We start from the raw sequence: 20,166 nt of genomic DNA, 5'->3' as shown, positions 1-20,166 counted from the left end.
ATTTATCTGGCATCTTAGTCACATATACAAGGAATAGAAATAGAAATTTAGTGTCTCTAGTTATTTTTAAATTATTCTTACCTCACACTTCTTAGAAATCACTTTAGTAAGGGCGGGCGTGGTGGCTCACGCCTGTAATCCCAGCACTTTGGGAGGCCGAGGCGGGTGGATCACGAGGTCAGGAGATCGAGACCATGCTGGCTAACATGGTGAAACCCCGTCTCTACTAAAAATACAAAAAAACTAGCTGGGCGTGGTGGTGGGCGCCTGTAGTCCCAGCTACTTGGGAGGCTGAGGCAGGAGAATGGCGTGAACCCGGGAGGCAGAGCTTGCAGTGGGCAGAGATCACGCCACTGCACTCCAGCCTGGGGGACAGAGCGAGACTCCAGCTCAAAAAAAAAAAAAAAGAAAAGAAAAGAAAAATCACTTTAGTAACGGAGCATTTTGCTTTGATTAGTTACTACATATTTCTGCCTGGTAAGAACTAGGAAGTAACTTTAAATTTTGAGGAACTACCCCATGCTTATTTGGTGATCAGGAAGGCCAGCTGGCCTTCTGGACACAGAAGCCTATTTAGTCACCAACTTGAGTCTTTTGTAAGCGGTCTTTCTAGGATTGTGATATTTCAGCACAAAGAAGTTTATCACTTCCTTTAAGAACCTGACTTCAAATAATAAAGAATAGAAGTGTACACACTGGCCAGGCACAGTGGCTCACGCCTGTAATCCCAACACTTTGAGAGGCCAAGGTGGGTGGATCACAAGGCCAGGAGATCAAGACCATCCTGATTAACACAGTAAAACCCTGTCTTTACTGAAAAATACAAAAAAATTAGCCAGGCGTGGTGGCGGGTGCCTGTAGTCCCAGCTACTCGGGAGGCTGAGGCAGGAGAATGGCCTGAACCCAGGAGGCGGAGCTTACAGTGAGCCGAGATGGTGCCACTGCACTCCAGCCTGGGCTACAGAGTGAGACTCCGTCTCAAAAAAAAAAAAAAAGAAATGTACACACACTAAATCCAAAATGAAAGGTAACTAGAAAAATCAGTTGAATCTGATTTAGCTTAACTGTTAGGCACAGGAAGGCAGATAAATAGAATTTAAAGTATGTCCCCGCTTTTTGTTCATCTTGCGCTTCCCCAGTGGTTTCTCTCTAGGCAGTAAAAAAGAATAAAATTTCATTACAGTTTCAAGCATTGTATGGTGATAAATAATTTCAGATTAAAAATATAAATTTGCTATTGGAGTATCTGAATACCAGTAATGTCATTATTTATAATTTTGCAGCACTTTAAAGTCTAAGAATGTAAAATGCCAAGTGAAATGTGTCAGTGTAATCAATATTCTCCTTCATTAGAATTCTCTCATATTGCTTTTTTTTTTTTTTCCAGACAGAGTCTCACTCTGTCGCCCAGGCTGGAGTGCAGTGGCGCAATTTCGGCTCACCGCAACCTCCACCTCCCGAGTTCAAGCAATTCTCATGCCTCAGTCTCCCGAGTAGCTGGGACTACAGGTGTGCACCACCACGCCCGGCCAATTTGTATATTTTTAGTAGAGACAAGGTTTCATCACGTTGGCCAGGCTGGTCTGGAACTCCTGACCTCAGGTGATCTGCTCGCCCCAGCCTCCCAAAGTACGCGATCCATCATGTCCGGCCTCATACTGCTTTTATCCAAAGTACCTTTCCCTTTTCACTCCACCAAAGCATTTAAATAATTGATCCTGTCCTTCATAGAAGGCTGTCAAAGAAGAAAACTGCAGTGTAATTAATGAATGGTTTTAATTCAGAATCTTCATATACTTCTAAAGAGAAAAATAATTTAGTGCCAAATTGCATGTTAGGAGATACTCAATGTAAGTGGCAACAAATTGTGACTTCAATCACATGCTACTGTAGAGATGAGAAAATTATCCTAAACTATTCCATAACAATGAGCCCTAACATCACAGAAAATACACTTGAAAATAAAAACCTCAGACCTGTTACTTCTGGACGATGGAATACTTTTCAGTCTGGTATCGGGGAGGGCCAGGAAAGGATAAGGGATTCTTGTGATATATAACGGGATTCTTTGCTGAACAATTTTAAATTAAGCTGCACTGCCTTCCTTGAGGCATGGACTACTCTAACCCAGATAGAAATCTGGATGGGTAAGAGGATGAGCCACATGCTATAATTTCAGGGCAAGAAGATATTGTTTCATTTTCAAAATCAGCAAAATAAGCTGAGCATTTTATGTCTTTCTGTACTTTTCAAGAGTGATAATTAACATGGGAAGAATTCTTTGGGAATTTAAAATATAAGCCTGGTTCAAGTATAAAAAGTCTTGTTTTCTTTCTTCACTGACACTTTTTTTTTTTTTTAGGCAAGGTCTCACTGTTGCCCAGACTGGCCTGCACTGGAGCAATCTTGGCTCACTGCAACCTGCACCTCTTGGGCTCAAGCGATCCTCCTACCTCAGCCTCCTAAGTAGCTGGGACTACAGGCATGTCCCACCACATCCAGCTAATTTTTGTATTTTTTGTAGAGATGGGGTTTTGGGGTTTCACCACATTGCCCAGGCTGGTCTGGAACTCCGGGGCTCAAGTGGTCTGCCCACCTCAGCCTCCCAAACTGCTGAGATTACAGATGTGAGCCACTGCACCCAGCCCACTGACAAGTTTTACTGATAAATGTAAATCTAAGCTAAAAGAAAATTTATTACCGCTATAATAAAATTTGCCATTCTCTTTTAATCCTCACTTCAAATAAGAAAGTAAAAATAGAATATCAGAGCTGAAATAGACCTAAATATTCATCTTGAAGAGGGTAATATTCTAAAAATCATGCCACCTGAATTGAGCATTTTAGGAATTTACATAACATTTCTATACAACTGAATTACAAAAATAAAACTTTAAATTCAAACTTTATGACTATGTCTATGAATGTTTTTAAACAATAAGATATGTAGTTGTATCTTATTCTATTTAATGACAATTTCTGTTGCCATGATGAAAAATCAATAGACCCAGAAATGATAACCATACCAATTCTTGGTAGGCAATTGATAATACATTCAAGATGAATCGACATTTCATATAATTAAGAGTGCTACAATATATTTAATTGTGCATCAGAAATGATTTACCAAAGTTTGATTCCTGTGTGTTGTTTGAAATGACTTGTAGATTTTGTTGTATCACCTGATCTTTGAAGAGAATCAGAAATGTATGGGTTACTTCAACAGTAGGTATCACTTGCATTCAACAGTTTTGCCTCTTCAGAATTATTAATATTTAGGTGGAAATTTGCTCACAGTCTTTTTTTATAAGAGTGCTTGACATATAGGAAGGGAGAGATGCTTGTGTCCAGTCTATTCACGATCCTGGAAACTCCCCCAGTGAGAGACACCTCACGTAAAAGCGTCTCTGAGCTACACACACCTGGCACTTGGGAACTTCCTGCGCTTCCTACTTAAACTCAACTTCAGTCACGTTACAAAAACTCATGTCACTCCCTGTTCAAAGAACAGCTTGATATTTAAGAAAAAAATCACCCTTGATTGTGGTTGAGAAAGTCACGACTCCAACTGCGTGGATGCTGAAGAGCAGTCAGCGGGCGGGAGAGGCCGGGATCGCTTGCCCGTTCGGCTTTCTAATGAGCTGCCTGCTGAAAGGAGGCAGTGTTTCCTTCCCTGCAGGAGAAACTGGGCAGCTTTAAGTCCAGCCTGAAAGTTCACAGGAGTGAGATAAGTTCTGACAGCTGACACTGAGTCTCTAACTGGATCCTCTCAGAGCAGCACTGATCGGTTGAAGTCTCTGAATTCTGCTTTGCTGACTCCTCCATTATTGTTTCTCACTTGTCTGAATTCTCTGAAACTAATATCACACTTAGAAGATCCCTAAGTGACCAAAAGAATGAATACCTTGTGTCGAGATGTGGAACCTTCAGAGAAATACTAGACTTTGAAAAAAAAAATCAACCGCTCTTTGGCCCCTATAAAAAAACAAGACAATCAAAGCCATCGCCGAGGAGGCCTGAGTAGGGAGGAACGTGTGTCATCTTTAGGCTTTTCCCCTTTTCTGGATAGTGAAGGTGTGGGAAGGCAGGTGGGCACAAGTGGCTTGGGGGCAACCCAATGACAGTACAAATGTTGAGTTGGCATCCGAGATCTGATCCCTTGGGGACTTGAAAATGGCATAAAGACTGGAGGCAGAATAATCTCGATGGGTTTCAGAGCAACCATTCTGTCTTCTGGCCGAGGTCTTATGAAGTGTGTCTGCCGTTCACGCGGTCTGGAGGGACAAGTGTTCTTCATAAATGTAGGCACTGCAGGATGAGGGGCCAGCTTGTGTTTTCTGGTCTGTGAGGAAGCCCCCACTTGAGCAGTATTTTTCTGGGGAAGAGATGGTTTTGTTACAGTCTCTGATAGATTAGCACTGGCTTTAGTTTCTCGATTCAGGAACTCAGCAATCTTCATTTGGATGCCATTATCAGTAGTGGCAGCTTTTGTCAATGATGTTTTTGATTTTTTCTTCTTCTTCTCCCGTTTTGATGATTTACCCAACTCAATCCCATCCAGCAGACCCTTGGCTGCAGCTCGGGCCAAAACATCTTTCACAGACACTGTCTCAGAAGGGTCCCGCTGCAATTAAAGAAGCACTTACTAAATGTAGGAGTTAGCTATTATTGTGTCTCTTGCAAATATTTATCAATGTATCAGTAAAAATAAAAAGACTCTCTTTATTATACTAAAAGAAATAAATAGTTTTTAGGCCTTAGTCCCCAGTCTCATAAGCCTCAGCAAATGCCAAAAACAAAAACAAAAATGTAAACTTCCCCATTTATGAACCTGATACCTGATAGAAAAAAAGAATCACAGGGGGTTTTTTTTGTTTTTTTGTTTTGTTTTGTTTTGAGATGGAGTCTTGCTTTGTTGCCTAGCTCACTGCAACCTCCCAGATCTCAGCTCACTGCAACCTCCACCTCCAAGTTCAAGCAGTTCTCGTGCCTCAGCCTCCTGAGTAGCCGAGATTATAGGCATGCGCCACCACGCCCAGCTGATTTTTGTATTTTTAGTAGGAGTTTCACCATGCTGGCCAGGCTGGTCTCGAACTCCTGACCTCAGGTAATCCACCCACTTCAGCCTCCCAAAGTGCTGGGATTACAGGCATGAGCCCCCACACCTGGCTGCTTATTTCTTACATATGAGGGAAGATGCACTAGATGTTGACAAAATGCTTGGGGAGGTGGGGTGGCAGCCAGGCAGAAGAGGAACACTCTGGGGAAGTAGAAAGAACAGGGCTGGCGGGGTGCGGTGGCTCACACCTGTAATCCCAGCACTCTGGGAGGCCGAGCTGGGTGGATCACGAGTTCAGTCAGAAGTTAAAGATCAGCCTGGCCAACATGGTGAAACCCCATCTCTACTAAAAATACAAAAATTAGCCAGACGTGGTGGAGGGCGCCTGTAATCCCAGCTACTTGGTTGAGGCTGAGTCAGAGAATCACTTGAACCCAGGAGACAGAGGTTGCAGTGAGCCGAGATCACGCCACTGTACTCCAGCCTGGGCTACAGAGCAAGACTCCGTCTCAAAAAAAAAAAAGAACAGGGCTTACTTGCCACACAGCAGTCATTCTTGCTGCTGCCCTTTAGCTGTTTATGAAATGCAAACACATCTTTACAGAATGTGCACAGTTTCTGGCTTACTCTTATGAGGCTTTGTAGTTTATTAATTCCAAAGTATGACATGGATTAGGATTTTCTTTTTCCTTACCTCCCTTGTTAAAATAGAAAGAAAACAACCATTGGTAATTTCAGATGGTTCCATTCTAAAAAATTTATCAGTAGACAATTGAATTTCCTTTAAGGAGCACAGTGGAAGAACAGGAGGACTCAGCCTGCAGCAGACGGGAACAAGCATTCAGCAGTTAGAATGGCTTCTTTGCCAAGAGAGGAAGAAAGTAAATTGCAGCTACATTTTTTTCTAGTATACTTTACTAATCATTTAAACAGAAATTCCAATCAAGAACACAATTCTGAAGCAGCCTTTCCCTAAATACTATTATAAGTTAAAAGCTCTAATATTTTATATTAGTTCATAATTTATTATAAATCCCAGATTCTCCATCTTTAACCAACTATGCCAAGAATAACAAATTTTTAACAAACTAAAAACTGACCTTCCCAAAGTCATTAATATGTTAGTAAGAGGTTTCCATTATCAAAGCAGGTAAACATGTACATTAATCACAAAGTTATCCAAAATTGCCTATATTTCTACCATTTTCAAAATACAAAGGAGAAAACATTTTCTTTCGGTTATTTTTTGCACAATTACAATATAAAAATATAGCCTATCACTTTAATTACATTCTTCTTCCCAGTCACTTTTTGAGGATTAATAGATGAGTTATATAGTGTTCAAGAAAGTATATAACAAAGACTGTGTAAGAAAAATCTCAAATCATGAATAGATTTAAAATGAAATTTTTGGTTTTTATGTTTAATATTGAATTTATCATTTCTTAGTAAGTGGTTCATTCATGAATAATAAATGATTCTATTTCCAGGCTTATATCATTAAAATATATTTAGTAATAAGTCAAAGCAATTAAACACTATTCTATATGAATTAAACTATCAGGAAATCTTTTATTAATCATTGTGTCCTGGCCGGGTGCCGTGGCTCATGCCCGTAATCCCAGCACTTTGGGAGACTGAAGCAGGCAAATCACTTGAGGCCAGGAGTTCGAAACCAGCCTGGCCAACATGGTGAAACCCCGTCTCTACTAAAAATGCAAAAATTCGGCCAGGTGTGGTGGGTCACACCTGTAATCCCAGCACTTTGGGATGCTGAGGCAGGTGGATGGGTCACCTGAGGTCAGGAGTTCGAGACAAGCCTGGCCAACATGGTGAAACCCTGTCTCTGCTAAAAATGCAAAACTTAGCCGGGTGTGGCGGCAGACGCTTGTAATCCCAGCTACTCAGGAGGCTGAGACAAGAGAATTGCTTGAACCTGGGAGGTTCAAGCCACAATTGCACCATTGCACTCGGGCCTGGGCGACAAGAGCGAAATTCTGGCTCAAAAACACAAAAATTAGCCAGGCGTGGTGGCAGGTGCCTTTAATCTCAGCTACTTGGGAGTCTGAGGCAGGAGAATCATTTGAACCCAGGAGGTGGTGGTTGCAATTAGCTGAGATCACACCACTGTACTCCAGCCTGGGTGACAGAGAAAGACTCCATCTCAAAATAATAATAATAATAATAATAATAATAGTGTCCATGTGACACAGCTACAAGCCAAAGAACACCAAGGACAGCCAGCAACCACCACAAGCTGGGAGAGCGCAGGGGACAGGCCTCTCCAGCACAGGCCCCAGGAGGAATCCACCCGGCTAGCACCTTGCCAATGCCTTGGTTTAGGACTCCCAGCCTCCAGAACTATGAGAGAATAAATGTTTGTTGTTATAAGCCACCAAGTTTGGAGGAATTTCTTTCAGCAGACCAGGAAACTAACACACATGACAAACGGGATTTTGCAGATGTAGGACAGGTCCCACATTAGTTACCCTGAAGATAGGGATATTATCTGGGTGGATCTGACCTAATCACATGACCTTTGAAATCAGGGTCTAGAGGTCAGACATGGAAGAAGTCAGAGATTCAAAACACAAGATGCTATGATGGCTACTGCAGATGCACAGATGGGGGAGCCTTTGGACAAGGAATGAAAGTGGCCTCTAGGCGTGGAGAGCAGTCAAGTGACAGCAGCAAGGAGACGAGGACCTCAGTCCTGCAAACACAAGCATGGGTGTGGAAGTACACTGTTCCCAGAGCCTCCAGAGAATTCAGCCTAGCTCATATCCTGAGCAGAAAACCTGGCTGTGCCATACCAGACATATCTGACTTGTGTGAGCTAATTAATAGATGTTTTTAGCCACTAAGTTTGAGGTAATTTCTTAAATAGAAAACGAACACACAGTGGTTCACACTAGGCGAGGAAGCAATGCCAGGCTGCAGATGGCAAGCAGTGGAAGAAGGAACAAGAGGATGGAGAAGTGAGCTCGCTACCATGGATAATACTATTAAGGCTGGAAAACCAGCCAGAAGGCTATATTGAGAGGAGGATCCCAAAAGTACACCCACTATCAAGCAACAAGGAATGGCCTGGTGAGAGGGGCACCACAGCACTGAGAGGTTTGGTAGTGGCTTTCCTCTGCAAGCCAGGGCTGACAGTAGGGGATGCAGTGACACAACTGGGCTCACTGACAGCAATGAAAATAATAGGATCCTGAAACAATAGAGACCAGGTGAGCAAATTAACCATCAGAAGCCAGGCATATGCAGATACTGATGATCATAATGAGTACTAAGACCAGAGAAGCATGTACTCTGGTGCGTGCACACTAAGACCTCTCATGCACTGCTCACCTTCCTGCCCTCCACTCTTACTAGGTAACAGAAAATCAAAACACAGAACACAACCTAGACCTCAGGCTCAAAGACTGTTCACTATTAGAAAAGACTAATTCACCACCATGTTAAAATGTCAGATGAGAAATAACATCTGATCATATCATTAAATGCTGCAAAGGCTTTTCATAAAACTAGGCATCCATTAGTGATTTCTTTTTTTCTTTTTTTGAGACGGAGTCTCACTCTGTCGCCCAGACTGGAGTGCAATGGCATGATCTCGGCTCACTGCAACCTCCACCTCCCGGGTTCAAGCGATTCTCCTGCCTCAGCCTCCCCAGTAGCTGGGATTACAGGCGCCTGACACCACGCCCAGATAATTTTTGTATTTTCAGTAGAGACGGGGTTTCACCATGTTGGCCAGGTTGGTCTTGAACTCCTGACCTCAGGTGATCCACCCACCTCGGCCTCCCAAAGTGCTGGGATTACAGGCACGAGCCACAGCACCCGGCCCCATTAGTGATTTTGAAAACCTGTTATTGTGCTATTGGCTTAAGTATAGACATATAAATCAATGGATAGAATAAGAATAGAATGAGAGTCCAGAAATAAGCCCACACATCTATGATTAGTGGGTTTTCTATTTTCTTTCTTTTTGTTTTAGACAGGCTCTTGCTCTGTCTCCCAGTCACAGCCTTGACTTCCTGAGTAGCTGGGACTACAGGTAGGCACCACCACACCTGGCTGATTTTTTGTGGAGATCGGGTCTCTCTATGTTGCCCAGGCTGGGATTAACTGATTTTCAACAAGGGTGCCAAGACCATTCAATAGGAGAGAATAGTCTTTTCCACAAATGTTGCTGGGAGAACTGGATGGCCACATGCAAAGAAGGAATTTGGACTCCTAACTCATATCATATACAAAAATTAGTTAGTGGTGATTGTTGTACAACTTCATGAATGTATTAATATTTTAAGGCACTGAACTGTACACTCTAAAATGGTGAATTGCATAGTATGTGAATTACATCTCAAAAAGCTTATTAAAATAGGAATCGTTACCTATACTTAATGTATATCTATAACATAAACACACACATCCATGTAGTTGGTATTCAGCTGGTACTTGCTGGTGTGGCTGTATCAGCAATAAAAATACCAAAATTTCTGGGCTTATTCCTATTTGCTGCCCCAGCTCTCCAAGTGCCCCTCTAGACCATCACATAATAAAAAGGGACAAAGAGGTTACACCTAGCTCACCAAGGGACCTCCAAAACCCTACTTCATCCCTTTAATGGGATATTTTAGGACTTAGAAGTGGCAAGATATAGGAAGGAAATTGTTAACCACTTAATTATGCATCTTTGGATTGTGGGTGGAGTTTCCGTAACAAAAAAATAATAAAATTTGAGAAGAAACCCACTTAAAACTATAGTAGTTATAGCACTGTCATATTAGTATAGAAATAGCCAAAGGTCAATGGAATAGAATTACAGGTCCACACAGAAGTATACATGGGCTTAAAGCATATTTTTAAAAGATGGCATTTTAAATCAATGGGGAACGGGGGCCAAGGAAATATTATTTGGGGAAAAAGTAAACCTTGATACATACTTGAGTCTTTTACCAAAATAAAGAGCAGAAAACTCAATTATTTAAATATAAAAAAGATGAAATTATAAAAGTAATATAAGAAAACTGATAAAAGCATTCATAAGCTAGGAATCCACATAACACAAAATGTAGAAACCATAAGGTAAACATTGATACAAATTGCTAGACATTGATAGAAATTGCTGTAAAGCAACTACTTTTTCTTTTCTTTTTTTTAAATTTGATTTATTTATTTATTTATTTTTGAGACAGAGTCTCACTATGGCATCCAGGCTGGAGTGCAGTGATGTGATCTCGGCTCACCACAGCCTTGACCTCTTGGGTTCAAGCAATCTTCCCACCTCAGCCTCCCTAATAACTGGGACTACAGGATTGCACCACCACACCTGGCTAATTTTTGTATTTTTTTTTTTTTGTAGAGATGGGGTTTCACCACATTGCCCAGGCTGCTCTCGAAAACCTGAGCTCAAATGACCATCCACCTCAGCCTCCCAAAGTGCTGGGATTACAGGCATGAGCCACCATGCTCAACCTATAAAGCAATTTTTTAATTCAAGTTTTTATTTAAAAATAAAAAGATAATCTGAAAAATATCTGTAATTCATATGAAAACAGCAACTCTTCCTAATATATAATAAGACATGTGAAAAGAAGAAAAAGAATAATCCAGTTGAAAATAGTGAGAAAGTACATGAACATGCAATTTATAAATAAACAGTAACAACTATAACAATTTAAAATTATTGAACATTTATTATATGCCAGATACTGCTCATGTGTTAATTTAATATATTCAGTCTCCACAAGGATCTAATGATGTAGGTAATATCATTAACTATATTTCACAGCCACCTTTTACAGCCACCTCACCATTCACAATACCCTTCTCCCACTTAACAAAAAAGGTATATTGTCCTGGGATATTAACATCTCCAGGATGCTAACAAAGGGACAACTCAAGAAGGTGGCCCCCTTCTCCCATGGCAATGCAAGAGTTTAGGTAAGAAATCTTTAAGAGGGTATCAAACTCAGCAAACCTTCCTTCCTTCCTCCCTCCCTCCCTCCCTTCCTTCCTCCCTCCCTTTCTCCCTTCCTCTCCTCCCACACTCACTTCCTCCCTCCCTCCCTTTCCCTTCCTTATTTCTATATATCTATCTTAGAATTCAAATTTAGAAGAAAATCACAAGAGAATATTAATGTTTATTTGAATTAAAGAATAAAGTCAGACTTTCTGACAAGGTAAATTTGGTTTTGACAATGAGAACTAGTTATGTAAAACAGGTAACAAATTTAGCAAAACACATATGTAACATAATGTTCCAGAAGTAATATATTTTGTAGCTATTTAAACTTATGATGAAAATGTTAGATATTAACTCTAAAATAAAGAACAAGATATATAGTTATTCAAAAATGTTTAGGGGCCAGGTGCGGTGGCTCACACCTGTAATCCCAGCACTTTGGGAGGCCGAGGCAGGTGGGTCACTTGAGATCAGGAGTTCAAGACCAGCCTGGCCAACATGGTGAAACTTTGTCTCTATTAAAAATACAAAACTTAGCCAGGGGTAGTGCTGCATGCCTGTAATCCCAGCTACTTGGGAGGCTGAGGCAAGAGAATTGCTTAAACCCAGGAGGTGGAGGTTGCAGTGAGCTGAGATTGCGCCTGGGCAATAGAGCAAGACTCTGACTCAAAAAAAAAAAAAGGTTTAAGGATAATTTGAGCAAAAATGTTTGACAACCACTGCTCTAGAATCCTTACTTTTAACCACTCCACAGTACAATGACCAATCAGTAAACAGGAAGCATGCTCAACCTCAGTAATAGAGAGATGAAAATATAATCAGTAATGAGATCTCATGTTTTCACCCCACAGGTGAGTAAAGATTTTAAGTCTGATGAAGCTCAGCATTTGTGAAGCTGTAGGGAAACAGGCTTATAAGAGTGAATGTTTTGATAGTAATTTGATAATACCAATTAAAACTTAAAATAAGCACATTCTGTGGTGGTGGAAAAATCTAGAAGGCTATAAATCAAATTGTTAAGAACAATTATATATAAGAGGATGCCATTTGGAAAAAGGCTTCCTTTTTAAGTTAGTACTTCTATAATGTGAAATTTTTACAATAGGGAACCAAAAAAATTACATATTTGCAAATTTTATCATGACAGCCGAAGTCCAAAATGAGCTGAATATTTCTGGGATATTAAAAAGAAATATAAGCAATAGGTAGGTGATGAGATTAAATGACATGTAATATTGCTTTCAACTCTAAATTCTACCACTTTGGGGTACTAAGAAGTGATTCTTAGAGGCTGTCTGGTATAATTCCCTAGGTAATGCATAATTTCTTTTTTTTTTTTTTTTTTTGAGACAGAGTCTCGTTCTGTTGCCCAGGCTGGAGTGCAGTGGCGCAATCTGAGCTCACTGCAAGCTCCGCCTCCTGGGTTCACACCATTCTCCTGCCTCAGCCTCCCGAGTAGCTGGGACTACAGGTGCCTGCCACCACGCCCGGCTAATTTTTTTTTTTTTTTTTTTTTTTTGTATTTTTAGTAGAGACGGGGTTTCACTGTGTTAGCCAGGATGGTCTCAATCTCCTGACCTTGTGATCCACCCGCCTTGGCCTCCCAAAGTGAGCATAATTTCTTTTGACAGCATCCCCAACAAGTAGTTATAAACATCTTCAATATATACTCTCCAATTTGAGCTCAAATCTCAAACCAATCTTTTATGCTATAGATTAATCATTAATCACGGCTTGCCTGAAATAAAATCAATATTCCTCCACGTTTGCCATGTCACATTCTTTTTTTTTTTTTTTAAAACAGGGTTTCACCATGTTGCCCAGGCTGCTCTTGAACACCTGAGGTAAAGGTATGTGCCCGCCTCGGCCTCCCAAAGTGCTGAGATTACAGGTGTGAGCCACCGCGCCAGGCCAGTTATATCATATTCTTAAAAATATTATTCCTAGCAAATCAAGAGGCACACATTCCACATTCACCAATTTGGTTGCATACCTTCAATAATACCCTTTGCCACTGGATGATGATTTAGCTAATGCTACGTTGAGGAGCTCTCAGAACGCGAGGTTGGCTCTTAGCTACTGAAAGGAGCTACTAATTAAGGAAAGTCAGCAAGAAAGAAAATAGAGGTGTGATTAATATGCCCACTTGTGAAATGGGCAAAGGAAAAATATCAAGTTAAAAGGAGGGAGCAGACAATATGCATATTAAGAATTAGAGGAGCCGGGCGTGGTGGCTCACACCTATAATCCCAGCACTTTGGGAGGCCAAGACAGGTGGATTACCTGAGGTCAGGAGTTTGAGAGCAGCCTGGCCAACATGGTAAAATCCCCATCTCTACTAAAAATACAAAAATTAGTCAGGCGTGGTGGCATGTGCCTGTAATCCCAGCTACTTGGGAGGCTGAGGCAGGAGAATTGCTTGAACCTGGGAGGCGGAAGTTGCAGTGAGCCTGAGGTCAGGAGTTTGAGAGCAGCCTGGCCAACATGGTAAAATCCCTGTCTCTACTAAAAATACAAAAATTAGTCAGGCGTGGTGGCACGTGCCTGTAATCCCAGCTACTTGGGAGGCTGAGGCAGGAGAATTGCTTGAACCTGGGAGGCGGAGGTTGCAGTGAGCCGAGATGGTGCCACTGCACTCCAGCCTGGATGACAGAGCAAGATTCCATCTCAAAAAAAAAAAAAAGAAAGAAAAAGAAAAAGGCCCTATGGAATCTATGTTAAATTTGTAAGAAGTTAGGCAATTGTATCATACTAAAGTATAATTTTAAAAAGAAAAAGTAGAATGTCTTTATACAACTTAGAATATAATATTTTTCATTTTAAAAAATATTTGTTTGAGTTGTTTGGAAGAATCCTTCCTTTTCTTACCTATAAGGTTGTACTTTATTCCCAAGGTCTTGAAATTCCAGTGCTTTCTTAACAACAGCTTCATTTTCTTCTGGACAAACTGAACATGTGCAGTAAACAACTGCTTGAGCTTTAGTAACTATATTAGAAGAAGATGCAATGACTGTAACAATGCTATTAACAATCCTATACAAATGTGCTATGTTTCCAAACATCTATTTGATACTAATACCACATTGTTCTGACGAGAATAATTTCCCCAGGTGCTTGAATGGTTCCCCTTCAAAGCAAAAGCTTGTCTTAGTAATTTAGTCTGTGGCCAGTAAGTAAAGTCATTCTAAATGGATTGTATGGAAATTGAAAATTCAACAAAAAATGAGGCCAACTTAGTTATAAACACAAAGAAATAAATACTGCAGGTTACCATGAACTTGATACTTCCGCCCATTCTTCTACAATCAATATCGCCTAAATAGTTTAAAGGATTCTAGAAACAGACAGACTTAGAGGTGAATCCCAATTCTGTCACTTACTGCTCTATGAACCTGGACAAATTACTTACAGTCTTACATTTTTCATCCATAAAATGAGGTAATACTACCACCTGCAATTCACTCATTGATTCATACTTATTGAGTACCTACCACCTGCCAGACAGGCACTGTTATAGGCTTTGGGATACAACAACACAAACAAAAATCCATGCCCCTGGAGAGTTAACTTTCTAGTAGAGGAGAAAGACAATAAGACAGAGATAAATAGGAAAACTATATAGTACTCTTAGGTGATCGATGCTATGGAGAAAAGCAGAGCAGGGGTAAGGGATAGAGAGTTCCAGGAAAAATAGTGTGAAATAGGGCAGGGAGAGAAAGCATTGTTGAGATGGAAAACTGTGGGTAGACTAGAAGGAGATAAGGAACCAGTCACAGAGCTATTTAGAGAAAAGCATTCTAAGGTAAAGAAACAGCCAGTGTAAAGGCCTGAAGTCAACATGGTGCTGGTATGTTCCAGGAAAGTGAAGGGACCGGTTTGATCAGAGCAGAGGGAATGAAGAGAGAGTAGTGAGCCAAAGTCAGAAAGCATAGTCTGAGCCCCAGATAGTATAGGGACTTGTGGGCAACCAGAAGGGCTTAGGTTTTTACTCAGGTTATGATGGGTTTTAAAACAAGATCACTCCAATTGCTGTGTTAAGAATAGAGTGTAGAGGGCAGGGGCAGAGGCTGGTAGAGAAATTAGGAGGTCATTACAGTTGATGGTGGTTTGGACACCGTGGTAGTGGTGGAGGTAGCTGGATATATTCTGGGTATAAGTTGAATGTACCTCATACACTGACAGACTGGCTGTGGTATGAAAGAGAAATCATGGATAATGCTAACGTTTTTAGCCTAAGCCAGTGGAAGGCTACAACTATCATTAACTGAAATGGCAGTACTGTGGGAGGAAGAGGTGTGGCGGGAGGAAAATCAGGGCTTCCATCTTGGACATGTCAGCTTTGAGATGACTATGAGTCCCTAAGTGGAGATGTCAAGAGGGCAGCTGGAAATACAAGCTAAGAGTTTCGAGAGGAAGTTTAGACGAAATATAGATTTGGGAGTCACATAGAGGTGTTTAAAACCATGGGACTGGATACAATCACCAAAAGAGTAAATATAGTCAGAGAAAAAAGATCCAAGGCATGGACTGTGGCACACTTCCATGTTAAACAAGGTGTTGAGACAGAGAGGACCCAGTAAGGGAGACGGAGAAGGGGGAGCCAGAGAGAAGGCCTGGAAGGTGGTGCCCTGTAAGACAAGTGATGGAAGTGTGTGAAGGGAGAGAAAGCGACCACTTCTATCAACTGCCACAGACAGATCAAGGTAGATGAGGGCTGGGAACTGATGCAACAGCATGGGATCACTGGTGATCCTCACAGGACCATTTCAGTTTAGTGGCAGGAGTGAATGTGTGATGGTAATAGCTCAAAAAAGGAGAGAAAAGATTGAGGAAACATTGTTCCCAGGGGAAAGGCAAGATACAGGAATGTTTTATGTAGGCGGAGGACATTCAAATAAGTTAAAATATAGGGAATTTTTCTCAATGAAGGACTATAAATTCTAGAGAGCACCGAGTGAGATGTGGACAAAGGAATATGAAGAGATTTATGGAGACCAGAGTATAGGAGATGAGGAATGACCTGGAGTCGGGGCCTCTTGAGTTAATTGTCATTAATAGGTATAAAGGATATAAGAAGACATGTTTCCTATAATTTGATTTATTCGTTTTTTTTTTTTTTTTTTTAGGGGATGGAGTCTTGCTCTGTTGCCCTGGAGTGCAGTGAGGTGATCATGGCTCACTGCAGCCTCCAAGTCCTGGGCTCAAGCGATCCTCCCACTTCAGCCTCCCGAGTAGCCTGCATGCCCCCATGCCTAGATAACTTTTTAAATTTTTTGTAGAGGCAGGGTCTCACTATGTTGTCAAGGTTGGTCTCAAACTCCTGGCCTCAAGTGATCCTACCATGTTGGCCTCCCAAAGCACTGGGATTTCAGACATTTTTGTAGAGGCAGGGTCTCACTATGTTGTCCAGGTTGGTCTCAAACTCCTGGCCTCAAGTGATCCTACCATGTTGGCCTCCCAAAGCACTGGGATTTCAGACATGAGCCACTACGCCCAGCCCATTTATTTATTTATTTATTTATTTATTTGGAGACAGAGTCTCACTCTGTCACCCAGGCTGGAGTGCAGTGGCGCAATCTCAGCTCACTATAACAAGTGATTCTTGTATCTCAGCCTCCCAAGTAGCTGGGACTACAGGCATGCGCCAACAAGCCCGGCTAATTTTTGTATTTTTAGTAGAGATGGGGTTTTACCATGTTGTCCAGGCTAGCCTCAAGTGATCTGCCAGGCTTGGCCTCCCAAAGTGCTGGGATTACAGGCATTAGCCACCACTCCTGGCCCCCACTTATGATTTTAAAGTAGAGAGTAGTGGCAAGGCTGTGAGTCTTAGAGGGCAAGGGAATTAGGGGTCCCCATTGTTGCTCTCGTCAAAGACAGCATGCAAGCTAAGGAAGAAGGTTTGGTAATTATTAAATAAAATAGTACATATAAAGTAAGTAGCAGGTGCCTGGCACATAATAAGTAAGCAATAGGTGCTCAAATATTTAAAAATCATTTTCACAACTAACGAGGACTCAGCACAGTTAGTTTTGGTTTTTTTAAATATTTGTTTTTACTCTAATTCCATGACAGATTACATAATTATCTTTTATGTGGTTGATTTCAAATGGGGCTTTTAGTGAGTTCTATCAAAATTTGGAGTCAAACCCCTGATTACACACTTAACTACCTAAGATAGCATTCTCTTAAGGGAAAATTAAATACAACTTGTTTTGACTTACAGTATGTCTTCCAGTAATATAAACTGTCATAATCTCAAGAGTTGCCAAATTTTATGTTTATTTGGCATCATAAAAGAGCTTATGTCATTAAAATCCCTTTGCTTTTCAGATTCTTTCTGAAGCTTTTTTAAGCTTTAAATATCTAATTAAAATTTAATTTAAAAGGATCAGCTTATTATTTACCAAATTCCTGATCTTCCAATCAACTTATTTCCCATATCATATTCATATCATGTTCAAATGAATATTTATTAGCAATATAAACTAAAAGAAAAGGCCTCCTCTGTGCTTTCTATTTACTTATTTATTTTTTGCTTTTACTCCTGGCAAGCTGTGACCTCTGTGACTTCTATAGGCCTTATTTCTACCTCATGTATGTTTATGTATTTATTTACTGAATGATCTATACCCATAGATCTATACCCATAATATAGATGGGTCTATGCACACATCCATTTATCTTTAAGCCTTTGCAGGTCAGGATTTGCTAACACTGATACACCTTACATACAGCTTAATGCCTGACCCAAAGTGGGCACTTTATAAATATATATGGAATTAATAAAAGCTTATTAATTTCTCAGAGACATCTAGATTTCTGTGTGCATATGTGGAAAAGCAGTGGTACTCAAAATCTAAATAAAGTTATTAAAGCAATGATATAAATCACTCAAAGTGCCGCCTTGTTACTCAAACTTCAAATCAAGAGGTCTAGGCTTTCTCTGCGATTGCACCTCTCTGTTCTCTACTTAGCACTAAGAGAAATAAGAGTTTGGCTAAAATTTGGACTGTAGAAGAGTTGTTAGGGGTAGGCACAATGACAACAGAAAAATTATATCAAGTAAGAAATCCAAGAGAAGAAACAGGAAAGCTGAAACTACAATTATAAATATACATAATTATTTCACTTCGGCATTACAAAATTAGTAAATTATGCTTGCTAACCTGTTTAAAATTACAGTAAAGCATGTATTCTAGAAACTGAGATTAAATTGGTAAAGATAAATATTTTGTTATTTGAAGGCAGTAAGATTCTGAAAAATGTGCTCATGGCTCACACTTCATTGCTTGATTATAATAGATCATTAAAGACTAATATTTCTAAAATGTACACCGTATTTTAACAAGATGGTGCCTGTGACAAACTTACATTTCATTGCATGTGTTAGCTGTTCGTACTGCTGTTGAGCAAGAATGTGAAGTTTGTCCACTGATATGCCTCCTTGAGAGTGATCTTTAAGGAATTCTGTATCTGAATTTTAAAAAGAAATGCTTTTAAATATAGCACCATTAAAAACTTTTTACATATTGTTATCATCACATAATTTTTCAATCATTTTGCCTACCAATAAAAGTGTTTCATGGAAAATATCTATTACAACTAAATAGACATTAAAATGTTGACTTAAAAATTAGAACAATAAAGTTAATTCTGTTTCATTTTAATATTGCTTTTCAAAAATACTGAAAATATTTAATATTGTTTTTCTGCAAGTTGCTATGAGATAGTCATCCAAGTAGTCATATAAGTCATTTAGACACAGAGAAAATGCAGTCAGTTCTCGAGACTAACACTGGAAAGAGAAAATAAGATTTATTTTCTAAAATAAAAGCAAATGGGCTATAGTCAGATCTGAGAACATACAAGGATATAGTTTAAAATACTAACTTTCCAAAAGAAACCTTGGAAGAAAAAAATTCAGAAAAGAAAATGTTATGTCTTCATAACAGATTAAGAAATAATGTCTTACATTTTTTAATTTTTGAAAAATAATTTAAATATATATATTGATATTAATGAAGACATACTGAATGCAATGCTACTACTTTATGTAGATTATTTTAATGACCACTTGAAGAATTACTATCCTTTTAACATTAAGATAATTGTTTAAACATACATTAAACAACTTGTCTAAGGTTATATAGCTACTAAGTGGACAGCCAGGATTCTAACTCAGAAATCTAACCAGAGGGCCCAAATTTCTAAACTCTGTATTATACTACCTCTCTAGAACTCGCTAGAGTATGACAGCCAATTATTTATACCATGCATGTGGCTGTTGCCCATACCAATAATATCACTAAAGGTTAATTAAACTCCACTTCTTCCCAATTTTTTAGTTTTACATTTCATGAGGGGTTTTTTGTTTTTTGTTATCGTTGTTGTTGCTATTTTTTTGAGACAGGATCTCACTCTGTCATCCAGGCTGGAGTGCGGTGGCACAGTCTCGGTTCACTGCAACCTCTGCCTCCTAGGTTTAAGCAATTCTCATGCCTCAGCCTCCTGAATAGCTGGGACTACAGGTGCACACCATGATGCCCAGCTAATTTTTGTATTTTTAGTAGAGACAGGGTTTCATCATGTTGGTCAGGTTGGTCTCGAACTCCTGGCCTCAACTGATCTATCCACCTCAGCCTCCCAAAGTGGTGGGATTACAGGTGTGAGTCACTGTGCCTGGCCTACATTTCACATTTTTTTTTCTCTATTCTAAAACTCTCCATTACTTGTTAAAGGACTATTACAAATTATTATACTCTAAAGCCATATCATCTACTTCTTTAATTCTATCTTAAAATAATTCCAAGTCTTTAGCAAGGACCAACTTCATATATTCCTCAATGGTTCTAATATTTTTCAATGTTAATGTTTTTAAAACTAATTCCTTGTATCTAAGTTTAATAAAATAATCTTTTGGATTCACCTCCACTGTTTCTGACTAATGTTCCACGTTCCCACCACAGCCACTAGGTCAGCAACTCCTTATTTGCTCTGGCTTTTAGCTCCTCAGAGTACAGGTTCCTTCAAAAGCCCACTTGCTTCAGGATGTGACCACTTCTTAGCTTATCCTATCATCTCCTCATCAAGGCTTTCAAAACATTACCAGTACCTAGGAAATGTTTTCCTTTCCCCCCTT

At 39.9% G+C, this 20,166-nt stretch overlaps 1 protein-coding gene across 1 annotated transcript in view; it reads right to left on the bottom strand.

Annotated features, from left to right (window-relative positions):
* Nucleotides 1-2,950: 2,950 nt before the first annotated feature.
* NSUN7 (NOP2/Sun RNA methyltransferase family member 7) overlaps nucleotides 2,951-20,166 on the bottom strand; it is a 52,600-nt gene continuing 35,384 nt past the window's right edge. Inside the window, exons 9-12 of the mRNA XM_025385874.1 lie at nucleotides 18,399-18,500; nucleotides 13,896-14,013; nucleotides 5,754-5,877; nucleotides 2,951-4,624 (exon numbers count right to left, since the gene is read on the bottom strand). Of these exons, the coding sequence (XP_025241659.1) occupies nucleotides 3,995-4,624; nucleotides 5,754-5,877; nucleotides 13,896-14,013; nucleotides 18,399-18,500 (974 nt within the window). The 3' untranslated portion in view covers nucleotides 2,951-3,994. The remainder of the gene's footprint in view (nucleotides 4,625-5,753; nucleotides 5,878-13,895; nucleotides 14,014-18,398; nucleotides 18,501-20,166) is intronic.

Source organism: Theropithecus gelada, chromosome 5, assembly GCF_003255815.1.
Source record: "Theropithecus gelada isolate Dixy chromosome 5, Tgel_1.0, whole genome shotgun sequence".
NCBI classification, from domain to species: Eukaryota; Metazoa; Chordata; class Mammalia; order Primates; family Cercopithecidae; genus Theropithecus; species Theropithecus gelada.
Note: the sequence above shows the minus strand (reverse complement) of the source record. Positions and strands in the feature narration are given on the sequence as shown.